We start from the raw sequence: 22,644 nt of genomic DNA on the forward strand, positions 1-22,644 counted from the left end.
GAGGTTAAAGACTCAATTTTGAAAGAACTCTTTAGTGGTGTTTCCTAACCGAATTGAGGTTGTTAGTGACCTTGAGTGGGAATGAGTATGGACTTGGGGGCCACAAACAAGGCTTTCAAAGGAAGTGCTCAAGAGTAACTCCCACTCCTAGAAGGAAAACTAATTGTGTTACTCCTAACTCATATGGAGTGGTGCCCCATTTGAATACTAGGCAGTTTATTGGTCCTTATTCCTTCCTAAGGGCTTAGGCTTTCCCTTTAGGATGGAAGTGGGGGAGTAGGGGTATCCATATTAGACCAGTAAGCCATAGTGTTTCCCTCTAGGGTTTTGAAGTAAGAGATGCATCTAAGGTTTGAGATTTGGAGGTTTCTATAATCAAGTATTGTTGTATCAAGGGATGTTAAAAATCTAAAAGCTTAATATGCTTGGTTTGCTTGGTTGTGTAAGAATTAAATTTTCCATTTTACTTTAGTCACTTAACCATATCTCCGACCACTTGGAGGAGTCACTCACAACCTTCATAAATCCTATTCCAGACTTGAAGCTTGCTAACCCCGTGTGGAATGGAGAAAAGAGAAGAGCTGCATAGGATTGGCATGTGGCTAGATAAGAGCCTCATGAATGCCTCTCAAACCACTAAAAGTGCCCATGCCAAAATTTATGACTCAAAAGAAAGAGCAAAGCAAGGCACACATTATGCAATAAATAATAGTGAAAATGAATTTTAGACACTCGAGAAATTGGTGCTCAAATATTGCTATACCATGGGAAAGAAAGAAACTAAAGCATAATTGGCAAGAAACAATTAAAATGCACAAATCTGGATGATGGGCAGCTCTATCTGTGTCTTAAATGCCCAAAGAGGAATGAAAACCGAAAGAAAAATGGTGAGAACTCCTTCATCCTTCCAAAAATCACAAACGCTCATAGTCATTGGAAAGAAGGGCCTAATATCTACACACCCAAAGAAAGAGAACGTGAGATGCCAATAAAATTTTCTCCTTTTTCTTTGATCCATTTGAGGTGATGAACCATAGCTCCAAGTAGATGAAATCTCATTCCCACACTCAGAAGTCTTTCCATGGGGGTAATTCCTACTTCTCTTAGCTTATCCCTCTCCAAGATTGCCACTCCAAACCCTATAGATCTTCTCCCTCAATCAAGAAATGCTCCAGAAAAAAAAGAAGGCAGGAGTCACACTAGATTCACCATATTGAGGTATGGAACCTCAATCCCCCTTCTCTTTGTGGCTCTACTCACGTCCTAAGCTCTCTCTCTCTATGCTCTAGTTCAGAGATTGAGACCGAGACTGAGACTGAGACTGAGGCCAAGACCGAGATCAAAATCGAGACTAGTTTAAGACCGAGTCCTAATCCCAATCCCAGTCCAAGTCCAAGATCAAATCCAAGTGCGGAAAGCCAATCGTCTCCTAGCACTTAGAAGTGTGGTGAGTCCCTATGGGATAATAAGGGGAGTACTCCTTGGCCAGGAAAGGGTAGTGTGACCAAGGAAGATTATACACATGTGATAGGTGATGATATAACCACTATGATGTCCAAAGTTAAAGTGAACACAAATGGATAAGTGGGATAATTTAGTGAATCAAGAGTTGGCTCTAACTCCCTCAGGAGATCGGATGGTTGATGATCTCAATCCAAGTGTGGGTGGCACTATTTACTTGGATACCTTGCATGGCTCATTAGAACTTTGCTCTAGCCACATGGTTGGGGCACCTTAATGACAGAAGGTGAGAGGAGTACCCATTAAGACTTATATTAGATTGTAGTGTTTTGACATATCATTCTAAAATCTTTAACTATAGAAGGAAAGAGCAGTAATCCTCTTATTTAGTAAGCAAAGGTTTGATTACAGAGTGAGGAAGTTCCAAAAGTTAGTGGGGCTTAATAGGTGGGCCTTCAAGCCCTAAACCAATGGTGGTGTTAGCAAATACTTCTATGGACAAAATGTGTCTTAAGGCATCTTAAGAATGCTAAAGTGTAATCATGGGATAACCACTCATGGATGGATAACTCAGTCTTAAAAAGACAAATGGATAACTCAGTTTTAGAGAGACAAAACTATGTTGCAAAGTCTCATATACATGAAATTATGTTGTAGGTGGTTTTGGACTATCAATAATGCAAAAGTGAATAAATAAAACTTTAATGTAATAAACTAAAATGTTAATGGTACTTTTAGGTGTTAGAAGTGATATTTAACATATGGAGGTGCAAAGCTGATGTAATCTTGGGGGTAAGAAAATCGTTACATGGTGAGGAACTTCAAGGCTAAGTGTTGTTTAGCACCAAAGTTATAACAAGAACTTAGACAAAAGAAACTTGGCATATCTCATTGAGTCATGTGTATCTATAGCTTTAGATTTTCTTCTTTTCCATGTTCCAAGAGGAGACAATCAGGAAAGCAGACACTATTAAAGCATACGTTTGGGAGCATAAACAGCAAGGGACTCCTCCAGCCTCAGCCATTCCTCGGCCATCTGTCTCTTATAGTTAACCGACTGAGGCACAAACTCTGCACGTCGAAACCCAAGAAGATAGCCAGCATAGCGCCCCGATCTCTCCAAATTCGAGACAACAATGCTCTTGTTGTCAATCCCTCCATGAAGGATACCCCGATCATGCATCGCTTGCAGTGCCTCTCTTGCGCCAGAGCCAAGAGCTTCATACTGCTCGCTCGTCAAAGGTATGTCCAAGTTTCCCGTCCTAACATCCGACATCATCGTGTAGAGAAACATCCCCCCGCCAAAGAAACCATACGAGTAGAGGTGTGGTATGCAGCGTCCCTGGTACTTGTGCAGCCTCTGGTAGACTTTAATCTCTGTGACCGTGCTCTTGAGGCATGTTTCGAAATCACTTCGCCAGCAGGTTAGATCCATGATCTTCAAAGCCACAGTTTTGCCCCGGTACTTTGCTCGAACCACACTCGCGCTCTGTGACACAAGCCTGGTCACTTCCTCTAGCTCGCGCTCGTCGATGCCACGTAGCATGGATTCAACCTTGTCAAGCCTGCCAAGTCCCATCTCTTGGCACGCTGCCATAAACCTGTGATTGAGCAAGCGAATGCCATCGAACGAAAACTTCCTTGTGGGCGACACGCCAGAAGGTGGGGATGGCGAACGCCTGCCTAAATGCATAGCGTAGCCCAGAGATAACAGTGTTGTGGGATCATCCTTGGAAGCAACGTGAACTTTCAACCCGTCATCTATCCGGAAACAAAACGCTAAATGCTCCGCAAAGGCCACCATCCCGATGGAGACCTGGTTTAGTACCATGTACACCCAGAGCCTTGCATACACAAGCTTGCTACTAGAAGACTCCATCCCATCCAATGTGATGACTCCCAGAAACATCATCTCATCCCCTGCAAAACCGAGACCGAAGAATAGCAAAGAATTTATTGCAAAGAGAGAACTTCAAGAACAAGGAACTTACTTTCGCTGATAGTGCATATTTCGGCCCTGCCGATCGTCGGCCCACGCGGCCCACACGAGAGCTCGTGGCGAATGAAGGGTTTCATGGCCAATGCCAGTTCCCAATGTGGATTCCCTGCAATCGGCGGATCTGCTGCCGTCCTCTTTCCAGGGGCAGGCAGAGAATCATCCCGGTGAAGCGATAACCACCTGTCAAAGAGCTGCCCAAAATCTTGCCATGATTCGAGCTGCAGATCCTCGGCTGGGCACAAGTCGTCTAGGCGAGGGTAAGAAGAAGACGAGGCGGACGATGTTGAGGACCACTTCAATAGGAGAACTCCATGTAGGTCGCGTAGATGTAGCTTTTGGGGCGGCGAGCGCGGTAGATCAGGCCAACCTGGAACTGGGTCTTCTCGGGGAGGAACCGGCCTACACCGACGAAGTGGAAGTACCCTGCGCTCCTCCATCCTTGCGCTAAAATTAGACACGCAAGTTATCACTTTCTCTTTCGTCGATGCTCATCCCGTTGCCACCTGTCTCTTCGGTCGGATCGGACACGATCGTATGAAAGACGCGGCTCTGTTCTCCCCCATAGTTGACACCAGGACTCTTGCTACTGCTAAATCATTAACCGAGCGAACGAGCAATCCCAGAGCGCCTTCAAAAACGAGAAACTTGTCCACCTGAGCCTCCTGTGTGTGTCGCAGGTGATGTCCTGCGATCCCATGGAGCCTGATCGATTCACCACGTCTGGCAAACACGAAGTTGATAGTGAACTCTAGTCAGTTGTGTCGGTCTTCAGTCACATAGCCTTGCTTTTGGCGGGAGGAGGAACTCTTCGCTCTTCTGGACGGCTTTGTAAGCTTCCTGTTGTGTAGAAGATAAAATATGAAGTTTATGTACCTTGCACCAAGAAGACATGCATGGAAGTCCGGCTCGCCGCTGCCGAATCCACGAGACGTAATCCCCTCGAAGAAGTCTTTCAGAGCTTCCAGCCGGCTTTCCTGCGCAGTAACCGCTGCTTACAACTTGGAGATCGCTTCCCACCACTCCACCATGATCCTGGGAGCTTCCGTTACCACGTACTTCTTCGAGGGGATTAACGAATGCCGAGAGCGTCTGCAGGTTCATGTCGCGAAAGAGGCCTGGCCTTGGAACTGAACTCTATTGTCGAAGCCTTGACACCGGAGAAAACCAGTATGCTAGTCCACTGCCTCTTCTGTGAGTGACAATTTATGTCGAAGAATTTCGGTATTATTCCCACACCAAGATCACTCCAATTGTCTTCACGTGCATGTAAAGCGTCGACTCCGGATCCAGATTCAGGCCCCTACATATGATCTCCCGGTCGGCCTCTGGCCGCAACTCTCGGCATCATGGTCCACGCTCACGACTTCGACGACATATCCAAGTGTAGAACTTGACAGAACTTGACGGTAATCGACTAATGCTTCATGCTCTTGGCAGTCGAAAAGCCCGGGCCTTGGTGCTCCTAGCAGCATTCCCACTTTCCTTACTGCCCATATTCCTGGTTTTTAACGAGGCAGCCGTGCGGAGAAGTACTTTACTGCCATTTGATTCATCAGCATTTCCGAGGCAATATTCCGGATGGTCCGCGAGGCAGAGGAAACTCTTGGGGGGGGGGGGGGGGGGGGGGCTGGAAGCAACTATAGCCTTTTTAAATTAAACAGAAAGAGCTGCTCTGTGCTCTCTTTCGATTACTTTTGGAGGAGTCTTGGCCTCATAGAGATGTGTTTCAGACGCCAAGTACCAAGCGTTTTTCTCTAGTTCATTGAAGATGTTGAACGAAATGAGGAACAATGAGGATCTGCTGCTGTTTTGAACCTTGATAAAACTTCAATCCAGCTGATTCATCCAAGTTTAGGTACTTGACTTGTTTTCTTGAAAATAGCTGCAGTGACAATCAATGATAAATTCTAATGTTCAGGATGTAGCTAGAAAAGTCATGCCCTCCTTCCACCAGAGCTCGCAACATTTCTTTGAGAATCAAGTCAATGGTGAAGATCCTCTGGACTGCGAGCTCACAAGAAAGCAAATAATTCTGCCAAAAGAAATCAAATATCAAGAAAGGACCGGCTTTTGTTGGCTCATTGCCATCAAAACCATTTCTGTAACGGAGGAGCCATCCTCCACAAGCAAGTGAGTGCATTTCTCGTCGGATCTTTCCACACAGCATGCCCTTGAATGATCACACCAGATTTTGGCTCTAACAACTCAAAAGCAGTGTTTGCCGTTGAAATCGAACCTGGGAGGCTGAAACGCAAAAGAAGACATGCTCGTACATTCCGGATGTCCTCCCGATCAGTGCTTGGTTCCAATCGCAGCTGCTTGCGACGCGCCTTTGACGTCTTTCACTAGAGTATTTCTCCCTCGAATCCTTGAATAAAAAACGAAGCACGATTAAATCATCCATGACACTCATAGTGTCCCAAAATAGAATCACACCGACTTAAAAAAACTTACCAGCCGCATAACATTCATCCTTTTTATATCTTAGTAAAGTGCTTCCTTAATTTGTTCGTCAATGCTTATAGACGACCGAGACCTCTTTGCCGAGGCTTTGAACACCTGTAAACAGTCTCAGCGATAAAAACTACAACGCATGAGGCTTTGTGCTTACTTACGAGTTCGAGCTAAGTTGGGAACTCCTACGCTTTTGTAAGTTCCCTCCCCTCTTCGTATTCCATATCTAGAGGTAAAAGAAAGCTTGGTGACTTGAAACTCAGTGGCGAAGCACCTGAAGCGCGGAAGTTCAGATATAAAGTATTAGCGGCCATAGATTCTCGCAGCTCCTACCACTGGCCTTCTCAGTGCAATACTGCCTGGAAACTGCCACTGAGAACGAAAAGCTTCCAAAACATGAAAATCAAGAGATTACCTGCACTGCTGTGTTCTGTCAGTGGCCACAGTGATGATCGTCTTCCTGAGTACAACTTTCGAAGTCTGGACCATATCCCGTCTTCCAGAAACTTCAGGTGGATATCGAGCTGTGCAGTGTATCATGCACATCTCAGCCGCACCGTGGCTGATGCACATCTTCTCATGACAGGCATGAGTGTGGTCGATCACCGCCACAGAATAAACGCTACACCCAGTCTCGCCACAGGTGTGGCTCTTCAGCTTGGAGTCGTGCAGACGCATAGCTGTCTTCCAGATAAAATCAAACAGCATACCTTCTCCATCCATTTCTCCAAGGCAACTTCCATCAAGGCCGAAATTGGTATTCTGCAACTGCTACCGAGAATCCTGCCAAGTTCCTAAGAAGCGCTTTTTGTCCGGAGCTCCCACGCCAAAAGGGATCTGTGACGTACAAGCTTTTGAAAAAAAAAACTAAGACAATTTGAAGAACAAACTTACCGATCAATAGATCGGCTGTAATACGTGAACCACATATGCTAGTGCGTCCCAAAAAATCCAAAGGGTTCATATGAACAGCATTTTCATGAGCATATCCTGGAAAAAAGGATAGAAGGAAAAAAGATAAAATATCCGAATCTAAAACTTACCTGCTACTTGTGCGATAACTCCTCTTAAATGCTCATCCATTACATTGTACTGATAAGCACCTTCTATGTATTCAGCTGAAAACCCTCTTACGTTGTTTGGTAATTTATAGTCACCTGCAGCTTTCACGACATCACCAGTTGGAAATCAGGGATACCTTCAAAAGTTAAAATACATTCTCAAATATTTAAATTTTAAAAAAAAAGAAAAATACCTTGGTACCCTGAAACAGATCTATACAACCATTGTAGTCTGTCAAAGCACCCTGAAGAAAAGAAAACCAACATGAGTTTTTACTCCCTCCTCCAGCTCTATGCTAAGATTATCTTTCCACCAACCCGAAACTAATCCCATGGCTGCTGACGATGGAAAAGAGCATAATATATGCCTAATACCCATATCCACAAGCCTAAAAATTCGAAAAAGAAAAACCAAAACAAGCCTAAAAATTCGAAAAAGAAAAACCAAAATCAGAACCAATGAGAAGTTTACTTACTCATCAAACAACTCCCACTTAAAAACAGTTCCTGGCTCGTGCCATGTGCGCGAAATAGTGCAGCTCGTTGGCTAATTGCGCATGTCAAACAATGGAAGCAGTGGAGAGTTTAAAACCTGCCATAATGGCCTGTCTTTAGTAGCAGCCATCCTGTGAAATAGCTCCAGATCAAACTAGCTAGCTGCAACTACTCAAACCTGAACCGCTCGCCTGTGAATGCCGCCTCTAGGCAGAGCGAATGAGATCCATCAATCGATTGCTATAGGATCATTACCTCTTGTATGCTGGAGGAATGAATCCAGCACCGGGAGCAGCGTGCAAGAGATCGATCGCACCTTGTTTGCAGCAGCTAGGAATTTCTCCACTTTCCAGCCAGGGTTTTTGAGCAAGAATCCCTTTTCTTCTCTCCATGAATTATCCATGGTTGGAGGTGGATAACTGACAAATATCCGGTTATAAATCCCTTAAGGGTGTATCTTGTGGAATTTCTGCTTTAATATGGATCTCTTCTAAATTTTTTAGAATGTTCCGGTTGATAGTTAAATGCACATAGTTCAGCACGTTGATCTCTAGCTATATTTTGCTGGATCTCCTTGCTACATCTAAGTACCATGAAAAGTCAAGGCTTGAGTTGAAATATTTATCTGAAGGTCTCTTTTATATCTTTAAGGTTGTTTGTCTTGGCTTTAAAAGTTGAGTTGGTTAAGTAAAAATGTGGGTTTGGTTGAGGGTGGTGAATAAAACCAATATTGAAATTGATGATATGGATAGTTAATAAAGGTTGTGTGAGATCCAAGTGTATGGTTATGATGTTGTATATTAATATTAATATAGTGGGATTTTGGTAGCCATTAGATTAGTTTTAATTTAGATCATTCACTCTTGTATATAAACTAAGGTTTTTGGGTTAATTTATATGCACATTTTCTGTATTCCCTTTCCATATTCCATTAACTCACATTGGTGGAGATGAAGAGTAATTTTGATTGTTCTTGAAGAGTGCTTGGATTTGGGATTTTAGTTTATGTCTAGCTTTTGCACTGTCTAAATCTAATTTTTTCCATTTCCTTTATTTTGTTTTTTCCTTTTAGGATTTTGGTTTAGATTTAGCTTTTGCATTGTTTAGATCTCCCTTTTCTTCTAACCTTTTTTTCATTTCTCTTCTTTTACTCTTTTTTTTTCATTCATCTTCATGGCAGAGCAGTAATCTCTTCCTCCTTTAACTCTAGAGTAGCAATTGGTTTAATTACTTGATGCAATGTGATTTCAATTGAACAACTAAACTCAGTTAATGGTGGCATTCATGGCACATGGTACAACTCCTGCTCTTGGTGTCAACCCTCGCATTCGACCAAAGTTATTTCATGGGAATCCTAGAGATGATGTGTATTATTGGTTCGATCACTTCATAGTGATTGCCACATATCATTCTTGGGATAATGCTCAATGTTTGTTTCCCATGTGTCTCCAAAGGGATGGCGCTATAATGGTACAATGGTTTGAGTGCAGCCACTCGTGGAGTGTTCTCTTGAACATCTTCAAACACACATTGGAACATGCTGACAATTCTAATGATGCCTTCCAACAATTGCATCGTATTTGTCAAAGGCTTTTGAGTCGGTGATGCAATTTGGCATTCCTTTCCAAAGCCTCTTGCTTTATGCAGAGCTAAATATGTCAGAGCAGATTAAACTAGGAATGTTATGGCTAGCACTTTGTCAAGATCTTGTTAAATTTATGCATGCATTTACTCTAGCCACCCTTGACAATGCTTTTCGTTTATCACAATGTTATGAGACATCGCCTTTTCCACTTCTCACTGCATATCCTTCAGCTCCACTTCATGTGGGCAATGATCCTGTTCCAATGGAGGTTGATGTTGTTGCTACTTGAGTACAAAGACAAAGGGGGTGAAGACATAGTTATGGCCATGATATTCATTATTGGGCATGTGATGAAGTTGGTTACACTTATCAACGTTGTTGGTGTTTTCTGGATTAGTGGCCTCCATTTCCTGGGTGGAGACCTTGGCGTCAATAATGTCCTATTAGTGTTGCTACAATGGAAGGTCTAGACACCAAGATGCATCCAGAAAACGAGGAGTCATGCGAGTAATGAAGGGACCTTGTGCAAATAAATCAATAACCCCTCCATCTATCTTTTGGAAGTATCATCAAGAGGTTCACTTGACATTAATTCATCCAATGTTTACTTTCCAAACTCTTTTTTATAACAAGAGGTCTCATATTATTCTCTTTGTGTTGGTTGATACAAGTTCGAGTTTATCTTCTATTGCTCGATCTGTTGCCACATGTTACGATCTACACTTGTATTGTGCAGTGGAGCTAGTTTTCATTCTTTATGGCAACGACCATACACATGCATATGCATGGGAAGAGGCAGACCTAATTGTGCATATGGGTGATCTTGAGCTTGGGTTGCAATCATTGCAAGTGGTGTTGAGTTAAGCTTTTGACCTCATTCGTGGTATGGATTGGTTGCAGCACAATCATAGCAAGTGTGATTTTGAGGTTTCTCCCCTTTATCTCACACTTTCCTATATTTCATCCATTCCTCTCATTTCTATACCTTTTTGTTCCTCTACTTTTCCATTACTTTTCTCTTTATTACTGTAAGCTCCTGAGTTTAGACTTCCCAGGAGGTCACCCAGCCTAGTACTATTCAAACCCAAGGACGCTTAACCCCAAATATCCCAAGACCCTTAACCGATTGGAAAAGGGGGTGCACTCTTGTTCATGGGCCCTTTCCCTCTATATTTGAACCCCATGGATCGTCTCTCAAGTCGTTCCCTTTGGTTGCTTACAATCCACCACGCTTCCCTGCAAGTTCACGCCCTCGTGAACGGAAGCTGAGAGCCGCAGCTCTCCCGAGAGCCCCGCTCTCTTGACACCCTACCCCTCGGGTCGAGCCCAGCGGGAGCAAACTGGACCAGCCAGATGTCAATCAACATGTGGTGTGATTCCCTTAGCCAACCAACTTAGTCGGACCCGAGACCTCTCTGATACCAAATGTAAGCTCCTGAGTTTGGACTTCCCGGGAGGTCACCCAGCCCAGTACTATTCAAACCCAAGGATGCTTAACCCCAAATATCCCAAGACCCTTAACCAATTGGAAAAGGGGGTGCACTCTTGTTCATGGGCCCTTTCCCTCTATATTTGAACCCCATGGATCGTCTCTCAAGTCGTTCCCTTTGGTTGCTTACAATTACTTCCTCCTATATTTCCGTTTTGTTCCACACTTTCTTTTTCTAATCCCTCTGACAATCTTTGTGTTGTAATGGTTGACCAATTCATGAAGGAGTATGCTAATTTCTTTGAATTTGACTTATCGTCTAGGGTTAAGATTGCCACACGTAATCTGATTTCAACCAAGGATACTCATCCAATCAAAGTTCCTGTTTGTCATTAGTCACCCAAAGATATCAAGATTTTACATACAAATATCAAGGAGATATTGGAAAAGAGTGTTATTCGAAAGTTATGGAGTCCTTGGGCATGTGAACTTCATCTTGTAACGAAATCTAATGGGAATATTCATTTCTGCATCAACTATCATCCATTAAACAAAGTGATAATCCCGAATGTGTACCCTTTTCTTCACATTGCTGATTTCTTAGGTTATTTATGGAGAAATCGTTGGTTCACCAAGTTAGATTTTGCTTCTGGGTACTAATAAATACCAATGGCTGAAGAAAATATTTTTAAAATTGTTTTTCATATACCGTTTGGTTTGTACAAGTTTTTGGTGATGCTGTTTAGTTTGAACAATGCTTCAGCAACTTTCTAGTGGATGATAGACGAGGTTCTTTGCGATATGCAGAGATGACTGCTGACTTCATTGATGATGTCTTTATCCACTCGAAGGGATGTGGGAGGAACATGTCCGTGATGTTTGTAAAGTGTTGGATTGACTATAGGATGTTGGTTTAAAGTTGAAATGGTCAAAGTGCGTGTTTGGGTCCAAGGACACGAATTATCTTGGGTACCGTATTTCTTGTGAGGGTTTGCAAGTTGACCCTGAAAAACTTGTGGCTGTTCTAAAGTTCCCTACTTTGAAGTGTGTAAATGATATACAACACTTCCTAGGCAAAGCGCGATATTTCGGTTGTTTTGTAGATCATTTTTTTGATTGCACTACACTATTGGGAGCATTGTTAAAGTTATCAACGTCATCTTTCATTTGGTCTCCGGATTGTGAGCAGGCATTCATGAATCTCAAAGAGCTATTGATGACTCTTTTGGTTTTGGCATATCCTAATTACACCCAACCTTTCAATTTGTGCATGGATGCTTCTGATATTAGTTTTGGAGGTGTGCTGATGCAAGAGAGCATGCGTGTGTTTAGTCTGCACAATCCCATTGCATGTATAAGCGAAGGTGAACTACTCCACGATAGAGAAGGAGTGTTTAACAGCAGTCTGGGGTTTTGAGAAACTTTATGCATATCTACATGGTTCTCATACATTACTAAAAGGTGATCATGCTACCATTACTTCATTATTGAAGCGGAAGAACTTGGTTAGTCATACTAGTCGGTGGGCTTTAAAGCTTTAGATATATAATTTTGATGTTATTTATTGCCTAGAGAGTTCTATGGCTGATGCTAATCCTTTTTTCAAGCTCCTATTCTTCACTTTCTTCTCATGTTTCTGACGAGTCTGTTGTTCCAACATTTGTGGATTTTCTAAACAAAGATTTTTTGCCGTCGGTAGTTACTGTATTTGATGTTCAATGTCCACAAGGTGCAAAACAAGATCTACCTTCTCTTGATGAAGTTCACAAAGTTTAAAAGATTGAGCCATGGATTCAGAGGCTTTGAGATGGGTTTGAAAATCTTACATCACTTGCTGATGACTTGCCATTCTGGCATTTATATTATCAATATTGCCTTAAAGATGACGTTTTTTATTTTGAGAGGATGGATCCTAATGATTATTTACAACTAGTGGTGCCTTTCATCTTTATTCCATGATTTCTCCATACTTACCATGATTCTTTTAATCTATGCAGGTATATGGGACATCATCATATGACTAAGAAGTTACGCAAGTCTTTCTATTGGCTAGAGATGCGACCTGATATTATCCAGTATGTGTGTAGTTGCATTTGGTGCTATGCTCATAATACTCCCTCTCGTGCCATGAAAGGACGGTTGGAGTTAATTGCAGTTTCCCATCCATTTGAGTTAGTGACGTTTGATCTTATGGGACCTTTTCCATGATCAATTGTTAGCAATGAATATATTATTATTGCTTCTGACTATTTGACTCATTGGGTGGAAGCTAGTGCTCTTGTTAGTGCCTCTGTAACTACTGTTGGACACTTCCTCCTCAATCGAGTGGTGTTTTAGCATTTTTATCTAGAGCAGATTCTTTCAGATAAAAAGAATAATCACAAAGTATGTGAACTTTTAGCATTCGGATTGAGATGGTTATTTTTCATCTCTTTGGTATACATATGTCATAGGGGTGTAGAGTTCTGTTGGTGTTTCACCATATAAACTCTTATATGGTCATGATCCAATATTACCAACGAAGCTGAGTTTACCTTTGCGATTGCCACAAGTTGCCAATGCTAGGTCGTTGGATTAGTATTTGATAAGCATTCTTCCATTTATCCAAGCAGAGTCTACCAAACACTTAGGCCGTATACAAGTGAGATAACAATAATGCTACAACTCCCATCATTATCCACCTGTAAAGTACAAAGTGGATGACTTAGTGTTAGTCTATTTTCCCCATTTTACGGTATATAGTTTATCTAAGGGGCTCTTTGCTTAGTGGAAATGACCATATTGGGTGTTGTGGCAAGTTGGACCACAAGTTTATGAGATTCGACATGACGTATAGCAGGCTGATCCTCTAGAAATTGTGCATGTGTAGTGGTTGAAACACTTCATATAAAGGGATTAGGAACAATTGATACCACCTATAGATTCGCCGATGCCTCCTCCTGACATTCCTCCAAATCCCGGCCTATCTACAAGAGAATTTTGATGGTCTTCTATTTTTCTGAGAGGAGGGGATGATGGGAGGTCCAAGTATATGGCTACGATGCTGTATACTAATATTAGTGTAATGGGATTTTGGTAACCATCAGATTGATTTCAATCTTGACCATTCGCTCTTACATATAAGTTAGGGTTTTTGGGCTAATTGATATGCACATTTTCTATATTCCCTTTCCATATTCCATACACTCATAGCTAGAATATATGCAAAAGAGTGAGATAGTGATTGATTACAGATGAGGCTAGCGTGTGTAACTCATCTTAGTTGTGTTGCTTGAGGCTTGTTACGAATATAAATAACAAGTTTTATGATGAGACACAATGCTTGAAGGTGCTGAATAACTGGTGTAAACTTTTCAGTCCAACACAGATATAATGGCTTTAAAAGGTAGTGTTTGCGTATTTTGAAAAAAAAAATGACTTGATACTTTGTTAAGGTTAAGCTCAAGGTTTTGATGAAGCTTCACTCTCCAAGTCTTAGTAAGAATCTCCCACTTAAGGCTAGTGGTATGTAGTTGATTTGTCAATGGATTTACTTCTAGTTATGTTGATCACTCAAGACTAAGAATTGAGTAGCTTGAACTTCCAAGACTCCTCTACATAAAACAGCTCAAATGGGTCTCAATAACCATCTACGCAAAATAGCGCCATAAGCTTCGTACTTCCCCAATGGTGGTAAGCTCCAATATGTAAGAATCTTGTTGTTAATATAAACTTCATTGATCACTTCAAACTCTTGTAATAATCTCAATGTATAAATGTCATGTGCTGAATGGTTTAAGACAACACTATGAACTATTTGAATAGCCACTAGATCAAAGTCTTGAATCATGGTTTGTAAAAATAGAAGCTTGTAGCTCAACTGGCAATGTGAATACAAATTGATTAAGACTGGGACTTGTATTAAACTTATGAGCTTAAGCTTAAGATAGTAGACATGTTTCACATTTGACACAACACAACAAACATACTCTATCAGAATATCTTAGGTTTGAATAAATGACTAAACTATGCAGTGCCTCTTCATGAGGTTCCTCACCATATAAACTACCCCTGAGCTACTTCAAAAGCTCCATTGTGCTGCAATTGCTATTATAATGCAAACCTTCAAAGAAAAAGAGGTCTTGGATAAAGTGCTGATTTTTTGAAATGTCAACACCATAATGTCAGCTTATGACTGGGATTAACAGATACAAAGAGAACGTTCCTCTTAATGCCTTTTTACAATCAACTTGCATGGTGTGTTCTTCTAACTGGCTATAGAGATTACAGTGAATTTGATGAATTAATTGAAGCCTTCAATTGAATGCTCTTGCATGACATAGTGTTATGGAACATTATGATCTTAGTCTTGTGAGTCTTGTCTTGTGAGTTTTGGGTGGGTGCGCTTGGTGAAAATGAGTTGGAGTGTGGTTGAGAGATATTTGCTGGCAAGTGTTGTGATCTTTGATCATATGATGATATATATATGCAAATATTTCATAAAAGTAAAATATCTATGGAATGCCCCTAACAAATTTATCATAAATACATGATCATGGATGTGTTTACTACCAGCCAGACTTCAACTATCCTTGAAGTCTCTAAAGAATGAAGTAGGTTGGTTGAAGAAAATTTTGAGTTGTAAAAGTCACAGATGGAAAGAGTTTTCAATAAAACACTATTATGCGTTAGATACTATAAAAAATTGAAACAACACAAAGAAGATTAGCATTGCAAGGATTATATATAAACCTTCATGGACATGGATTGGGAGTTCTAGGGCACCAAAAGGACCCATAAGTTCTAGACTCAATGTTTTGTGCCGAAGGCTGCACGGCCATGGTGTTGCTGTTGAGCGACCATGACACAAAGGTAGCGAGCATGGGTGATTACTGCTGTGTGGCTTTCAGGGCCAGGGTGGCAGAAGAGCTGAGCCAGGATCACAAACTAGACCTCCCTGACAAGAGAGAGAGTGCATCGAGACCATAGATGGCAGTATTACTTTTGGGTGGCTCAAGGATCTCAATGTGAGTAGGGGCGCACTATAGGCATGGATAAACTATTTTGGCAAAATATAATAGGATTTTTACTCTCTTATATAATCCAAGGTAGTTATTTTTTCTCATTTTTTAAAAATGGTTTTAAGCATTGCCCTTTTTATAGGCTATATTCCAAGTTGATAATTGCAATAGTAAAGTTTAAAGTTGATAATTGCAATAGTAGAGTTTAAAGTTGATAATTGCAATAGTAGAGTTTAAAGTACAAGACCAGATGGCCATAGAAATATTTTGGAAGTCCCTTTTTGACATTGTATTGAAGTGGATTGGTAAGCTTGCTAAATTTTGCAATTTTATAGCAAATGGGACTAGGGCTAATTGGAATGGCATTTAAGTAGTTTTTAGGAATGGTCAACTCCTAAAAGGTCATGAGAGAACTTGTGAATTCTATTGCAAAGCCTAAACTAGCACTATCACTTTATCAAATTAGATTTTCAATTAGCATTTAATGAGTTGTATAAATAATGGTAGGTTATACTTTTTGAAAAAAGAGCATGAGGCAAAAACAAATAATATTTGAATCTGGTGAGATAAAGATAGTCATACAGACATAAGTTGTCTACCACAACTTGAGTTATGGTTGGAGTGGTGGGAAGTTAGGATGTTCTAATAAGGACATCACTCTCTTTAGGTTGGTTTTTTTTTTTTTAATCTTTTTATTGTCTTTTAATATTGTCTTTTTCATTAAAACCAACCATATTGATTTTGTATATACCCTAACTATGAATCTCTCAGAGAGTAAAGATTGGAGCTAGCATTCCTTTGAGGCAGGGAAAGGGAAGATGAATTTATACGAAGCATGTCTATTGAATTTGATATATATTATAGAGAAGGGGAAGACAAGTTTATAAAAAGTATATTTCAGAACAATCTTCAAAAGCCTTGGCATTTAAGGAAGGAAGACACATGGGAATAAAACCTTCAATTAAGATGTTACATGATTGGATGAAGAAAAAATGACTCCATTAGTACAAATAGTGGCAATTATAATGGACGAAATGGTTTGCAACACATGTATAGAATATACTCCCTAGGCTTCTATTAGTGACATAAAGACTATCCACTCAAAGTGTTTTTTTTCCTTTGCTGGTGAAAATGTTGGTATATACCTTAGAGCAAAAAGCTCTCGCACGTTTAATGTTGAGTACCATTTTACTCCAAGACATCACTTTTGGTATATTAGTGGATTCTCATAATTTAACCAAGAATATTTTTTATCCCTACTATAAAGTGATTTGGCAAGTTTAAGAAGTGAGGAAGAATAAAATGGTTATTGTACAAGATTAACATATGGTAGTTGGAAGCTATTGAAAGTATCATATAAGCTAATATTGATGTGGAAAAAGAAAAGATACCTTGGAGTATTTTAAGGCATTGATGAAAGAATTAATGCCATGGTTGAGGCAATAGAATATTATACTAGATAAGTACTTTATGTTCACCAAGCCAAAACTTGTATATCTCTATGACTTACAATAACATATTTGGTCTGATTGTAGCTCATGGGTTGATGATACCTCCATCTTAAATCTTTGAGAAATACCCAACTTTTAATTTTTAAAGTAGAAATATTTAAGCATTTTTAGGAAGTTTAGACCTCCAACTTTCAAAGGAGATGCCCCTCTTGATGAGAATCAAAATTGGGTTGTCACCTTGTCTACAACTAAAAATGTCAATAGATGAATTGATTATAGCATTTTACTTTAAGCTAATATTGCTATGGCATAAGGGGTATACTAGGGTTTGGTGGAAAATAAAGAGGAATTCTTTATCTATCTAGAGGGATTTATAATGGGCTTGAATTAGTTTGAGGCAAAATTTGATGAAAAATTTCTGAGTTTAAATTGTTGAATAGGTTGTGAGCTAAGAAGTAAAAAGAGAAGAAAGATGTTCAAATATATGTAGACACATTGAATTGACTCACAATACAACTTAGATCTTCACTAGTGACAAATTGACAATTGCGTAGATATTTTTGTTAAGGCTTTAAAAAAATTTTGGGAGCAAATGTAATTTTATGCCCAAACAATACACCAAACATGCAAATTCAAGATACAAAAGGAGTGAAGATTCAATCAAGATTCCTAAAGATAAATCTTTTAAAGAAAAAATAAACATCAAATGAGTAACTACAGAATGTTAAGGATATTGTAACAACTTTAACACAAGAATTGAAGAAAGATAAATCATTAGTTCATATCTTTTGGGAAGAGGTTAGTTGACGAAGGTGGTGGAGCAAGATGATAAATATGATAATAACAATTTAGTTTGATATTGTGTAATGAACCAACAACATTCAACTACCAACCATGATATATAATTTGACACAAAGACATAGGTAGATTCTATTAATAGATCTTTAGAACTAGAAAATCTAAATAAATACCCATTTAAACCATACTAGAGCCTTAGAGAGAGAAAAAAAGGAATTAGAGCAAAAACTAATACATAAAGGGATGTAAATATTATTAGGAAGTTAAGGCTAATAGATGATGGAAATTTTAATAAAAGATCCTTTGTGGCTAATAGGTAACAGTAAACATTTCAATGGCATTGCAATAATATCTTTAAAAATAATTATGTAGAGGGGAACCTACTTGTGATGGTGTAAATTAAACTTAGATATGAATGAAGGTAAGTACAGTTTAATGTGATGCATTACAATGAGGTGGTAAGGCTCCATGTGTTATTAGATGACAAGGGGCTAAAAGAGGAGGATGCTAATAAAAATCCTTAAATAGGGCAATTATAAATAAAATTTCAGGTCATGTCCATTAGAATAAGAACTTGTACCATAGCATTGCTCATTGCTTTCCACTTTTACCTTTTATCTTTGAGAATCTTAAAATTTTGGAATCCTTTGCATGCGTTATAGCCCTACTACACCCTAATCCATCTCATTATTCTAATTGCTTCAAGTTTGACCATTCACAAGTTTGTATAATAAAAACTAACAGTCCCACTCCTGCTAGTCTAGGGTAATCCTAGCTGCAAGTGTAGGTCATTATTGTGCAGCTTTGGCCAACCAAATGTAGATATGGCTATAGCTACTATAGCCATGGCCATGGGCTTCTTTTGGCCCATGACCACATAGCTTGCTATAAAGATAAAATAAATAAGAGCACATAGAGATTTTACATGAGTGTGGTTACTAGTTGTGGCTGGCTATAGCAACCTAAGCCTATAGCTATGGCAGCCTGGTGTAACTTGCCAAAAGAAAAAAAAATATAGAATAGTAGGTTGTGTTTTTGGCTATAACTCTAGCCGCATTAAATATGGAGTTAAATGCTTGTCTGAGGAGAAAGAGAATCTTAACAATCTATCATAACCAAAAATTTGAAAAAAAAAACAAGAAAAACCTTATCCTACTATCGACTTCACAACCATGTTACCATAGCTTCACCACAGCTAGGGTCTGGCACTGGTACAAGTGCAAGGAGTAATGGACAATCCTAAGAATGCTTGGCATGCACAAAGAGGCCCTTGCATTTGAATTTGTCTATTGTATATTATGACATTGTCATTTATGACATGTCATCATGTCCACATGGTAAATAAAGGCCAAGGAGATGATTTGCAACTTACATCTAGCAACCCTAATTCAATATCCAAAACCTAGGGCTTTAGCTCAGATAGATTCATTTATTCCCATATAATATTCAAGAATTATTTGACATTCCCGCATTCTACAATTTCACTACTAAAAGAAGATTGATTAATGGTTCACAATGAGCTTTGAAACGTCTACTACTAGGATTTCTAGGGTTCATGATTCCTCCTTGATCTTCTCAAGCTCCAATTTAGCAGCATCATTAGGCTTTAGGTAGCATCTGAAAGAAAAAAGTTTAAAATCTAGATGATTTGAAAGATACAAAAGGGAATAGTACCTTCTCTAATCTTACTTCCACCATGTGTTTAATCATTTTTAGTTGCAACTAGCTTAGGAGCAAATGCTAAGAATTTGATCGTTGAATGAGAAGATCCATAACCAATGATACTAGATGAATTTGCCTTGCACTTGACAATGTTTGCTATGCATTCAATAGAAATTTGTGAGTAATAACAATTTGTCTCATTGCCTTATAAGGCATCATTGTGTAATCTGGACATATTAAAGCTATGAAGAACTTTTGCCTAGTAATATCTTTTTGTGTTTTTTCTAGTGCCATTTTAAGTATTTCTGAGCTATATTTGAGTTTAGTTTCTGGTCCCCATCACCATTCCATTCCTCTATTTTTCTATAAGTTTTGCTTCCTTGGCTACTTGTTTTTCTTGTTCTCTTAGTTGTTTTGCAATGTCAAGCTTAAAGAAATTGAATAGATCCTTAGGGCCATAGCACTTTTGTTTGCCAATTTGCAGTGAGATAGATATTTCTTTTTAAAAAAGTTTCTGGACCTATTTATATCTTTAATTTTACTTTTTAATTTTATTCACTTGGTTGGGATACAGCCCCCTACTATTGTGGCAAGGCAATTGTTGGATTTAGAGTATGAACATTCTAGGCAGTGAATCCCTGCTAGGTTGAAAATGCCAATTGGCGATAATTTAGGGGCTAGTTTACAAGACTTTGGTATTTTTGTTAAACTTTGAAAACCTTTCAAAGAGGAATTTACCAAGTGCTAGTGGATTTCCTTACATGACAATATATTTAGCATTTCAAAGCTATTTGTTTCCTGCTAGAATCATTATTTTTGTACACGAAGCCTTGTTTCTGAAATTGATACGATATGGAAACAACTCGTACCAAAGGAACGTGGTCGAGTGGTTTAAGAATATTCTTCCAATTGGGAGGTGCCCTAGAATGGAGTGTACGCTGAGCGGCAATGCCGTCAAGGGCTTGCATCGTGCCGTGGCGTGCCTGGCGCGCGTCGGCCCGGAGCTCCTACTAGAGGCGCTGCCGGACAAGGTGAGAGAAAATCTAAGCGAGGAGGAGGAGGAAGAGGAGCAGCGCGATCTCTTTTCTTTTTCTTTGCTAGGTGACCCTCCGATCGCTCAACTCGGCGCGCTCGGCGTTCGTCGCGATCACATTCCGGCGCCACTTCTTCGATAGGCTGCAGCTCTCTTCCTCGAGCGCTCAGTGCGGTGTGCTTCTCAAGGTGTGAGCCTTTGTCCTCGAGGAGCGCCTAGTCTTGGGGTTGCTAATATCGTCTTTAAGGCCGTGTGCACTGTCTTGCGGACGCAACCAGGCAGTGTAGAGCGCATGGCGATCACGCTGCCGGACAGCAATGCTTCCAAGTTGAAGTGGACGATCGACTGCTTGAATGGTATGTTGTTCGTCTTGGCTTTGGAATGTGTTTTCGTAGCTTATGTCGCGAGCTTTCGAGCAGGGCTGAGGAAAACGTACTGGATATCTTGCAACAACGACATAGAAATGCAGCATGTAGCGATCGAGAGGAACATTTTTCCCAGCAATCTGGTGGCAAGGCCTCGTGACTTCAGCAGGCTGCTGGCTAATTTCCAGTCGAGCTTGCAAGAGATTACTCTGATCGCCACCGAGCCTTTCCTTGCGCCTACTGAGTCGGAAGGCAAGGCAGTGGAACTCAGGAGCTACATCGACCCCGTCAAAGGTATGTTGTTGCTCGCTCGGCTCTATATGTTTCGTTTTCTTTGTTCTGTGCCCGTAGAAAACAACGATGGCGCACTTCATACTCAACTTTGGATTGATCCCGCCGAAGAATTGCGAGACTATCATCACACTGGGGTCGCAGTGGACGTTACGTTCAGCGTCAAGGAGCTCAAGGTGCCTCACTTATCACTTATCTTAAGAGGAAATCCTAACATCTATAGCCTTTGCATGCTTCAGGCCTTTATGAATTTTTGTGAAGGTTCAGAGGCTGATATGCAGCTTTTCTTTGACAAAGCTGGAAGGTACTTATCTTTCAGTGTCTTATTGTATTCTAGTTACAAAATCCACGTCCTGTGTGCAGCCCGATTCTCCTTGCTCCAAAGTTCAGTGTTGATGATGCCGCAAATGCCGATTTTGACGCAACTCTTGTGCTAGCGACTATGCTGGGCTCTCAGCTTAGATCCAGTGATTCTGCTAGTGATCGAGCTCCAACAGATGCTCAGCCTGCACAGGGCGCTCCCCAAGCGGGTTATACTACTCCAAAGAATGCAGCTAATAAGGAAACAGCGGGAACGGGTTCAGGCCCTCGGTCTGATCATACTGTAATTTGGTCAGAGCTTTCAGGTACATTTTGTCAATCGTGGACAAGCTAAAGTCACTCCGTTTTACAGGCACGGCAGATCAAAGAGGAAGAGGGTATGCTGACAGACTTGCAAACCAACAGCCTCGTCAAATATTCCCGGATAGTGGCGACGCTACCGAGGAACTTCCTTTCCACCGGCATGAGTTTGTTTTTAAGATCCATCCACCTCTTTTGTTCCTCACATCTGTCATTTTGCTCTCGGCAGTGTCACGTTAGAGAAGGATGTCCGGAATGGTACAGAGGATGACGTCGTGCAGCAGCAACCCAATGGTGAATGCTTTTCGGTGTTTGTTGTTTCAAGCTAAGCTTGTAAGTTGTCAATGCAGATGAGCGTAGTGCACAACAGCTGTTTGGAAAGGATTTGAGCAACTGGATTGCTGCCGATACAGACGAGGAAAGCGATGGGGATGGGTTTTGCGTTCAAGCAACACCTCCCCACCGGAGGGGGTGAAAGAGGGCGCTGGTATGTTCTTGTCGAGCCCGCTTTCGCTTTTCACGCTTGTCGTTCAAATTCCAGTTGCAAGTCAATAACGTGTCTCCAGTTTTGCTTTCGACTGAACAGGCATTTCCCAAGTGCACTCAAGTTACGATGACAGGCATGAAATCTTGTCCTGGGCCTATCAGAGCTCTTCCTTTAACAGGAACCGACAGCCTAGCAAAGATGACAATTTTTAGCAAGCAACATATTCAACTTGTGATATGTTGATACAAATTATTCCTTTGTGTCATATGTTTTTTGTGATCGGGATTCTAGTCCATGCATCCTAGACAGGCACAAGTGGGCTGAAAATATTTTGAACCAGCTGGAGATCCCGACAAGCGTGAAATTATTTCAAAGAAACAATTCTTCCATTGTCTTGGACAACTTGTCCCCATCTTGCACGAGTCTATGATCCTCGTATGCCAAGGTTTTGC

The 22,644-nt window shown here is 40.5% G+C and overlaps 2 protein-coding genes across 6 annotated transcripts; one reads left to right on the forward strand and one right to left on the reverse strand.

Annotated features, from left to right (window-relative positions):
- Positions 1-2,370: 2,370 nt before the first annotated feature.
- On the reverse strand, positions 2,371-4,080 carry LOC9651286. The gene is made up of 2 exons (XM_024677332.1): positions 3,453-4,080; positions 2,371-3,381 (listed from the first exon to the last, which is right to left on the reverse strand). The coding sequence occupies exons 1-2, from the start codon at positions 3,895-3,897 to the stop codon at positions 2,432-2,434; spliced, it is 1,395 nt and encodes a 464-aa protein (XP_024533100.1). The 5' UTR covers positions 3,898-4,080; the 3' UTR covers positions 2,371-2,431.
- A 16,237-nt stretch (positions 4,081-20,317) lies between these two features.
- Positions 20,318-22,573, forward strand: LOC9651287 (cell cycle checkpoint control protein RAD9B). 5 transcript variants are annotated; one of them, XM_024677498.1, is made up of 11 exons: positions 20,318-20,426; positions 20,497-20,616; positions 20,676-20,784; positions 20,848-21,087; positions 21,145-21,260; positions 21,324-21,388; positions 21,448-21,710; positions 21,758-21,872; positions 21,935-21,999; positions 22,056-22,192; positions 22,272-22,573. In XM_024677498.1, exons 1-10 carry the CDS (start codon positions 20,322-20,324, stop codon positions 22,178-22,180), a joined length of 1,323 nt encoding a protein of 440 aa, XP_024533266.1. In that variant the 5' UTR covers positions 20,318-20,321; the 3' UTR covers positions 22,181-22,192; positions 22,272-22,573. The 5 variants fall into 5 exon arrangements, with proteins under 5 accessions (XP_024533266.1, XP_024533267.1, XP_024533269.1 ...); XM_024677499.1 differs by having other exon boundaries at positions 22,292-22,573; XM_024677501.1 differs by having other exon boundaries at positions 21,758-21,866; positions 22,292-22,573.
- Positions 22,574-22,644: the final 71 nt, after the last annotated feature.

The sequence above is a fragment of the Selaginella moellendorffii genome, unplaced genomic scaffold (genome assembly GCF_000143415.4).
Source record: "Selaginella moellendorffii unplaced genomic scaffold, v1.0 SELMOscaffold_19, whole genome shotgun sequence".
Taxonomy (NCBI): domain Eukaryota; kingdom Viridiplantae; phylum Streptophyta; class Lycopodiopsida; order Selaginellales; family Selaginellaceae; genus Selaginella; species Selaginella moellendorffii.

Bases quoted from the DNA above. Each gene is read 5' to 3' on its own strand.
- LOC9651286 (XM_024677332.1), bottom strand. From the start codon at position 3,897: ATGGAGGAGCGCAGGGTACTTCCACTTCGTCGGTGTAGGCCGGTTCCT. The intron at 3,382-3,452 runs GTAAGTTCCTTG...TCGGTTTTGCAG, and splicing joins AATATGCACTATCAGCGAAA to GGGATGAGATGATGTTTCTG.
- LOC9651287 (XM_024677497.1), top strand. From the start codon at position 20,322: ATGGAGTGTACGCTGAGCGGCAATGCCGTCAAGGGCTTGCATCGTGCC. The intron at 20,617-20,675 runs GTGTGAGCCTTT...ATCGTCTTTAAG, and splicing joins AGTGCGGTGTGCTTCTCAAG to GCCGTGTGCACTGTCTTGCG. The intron at 21,261-21,323 runs GTGCCTCACTTA...TGCATGCTTCAG, and splicing joins TCAGCGTCAAGGAGCTCAAG to GCCTTTATGAATTTTTGTGA.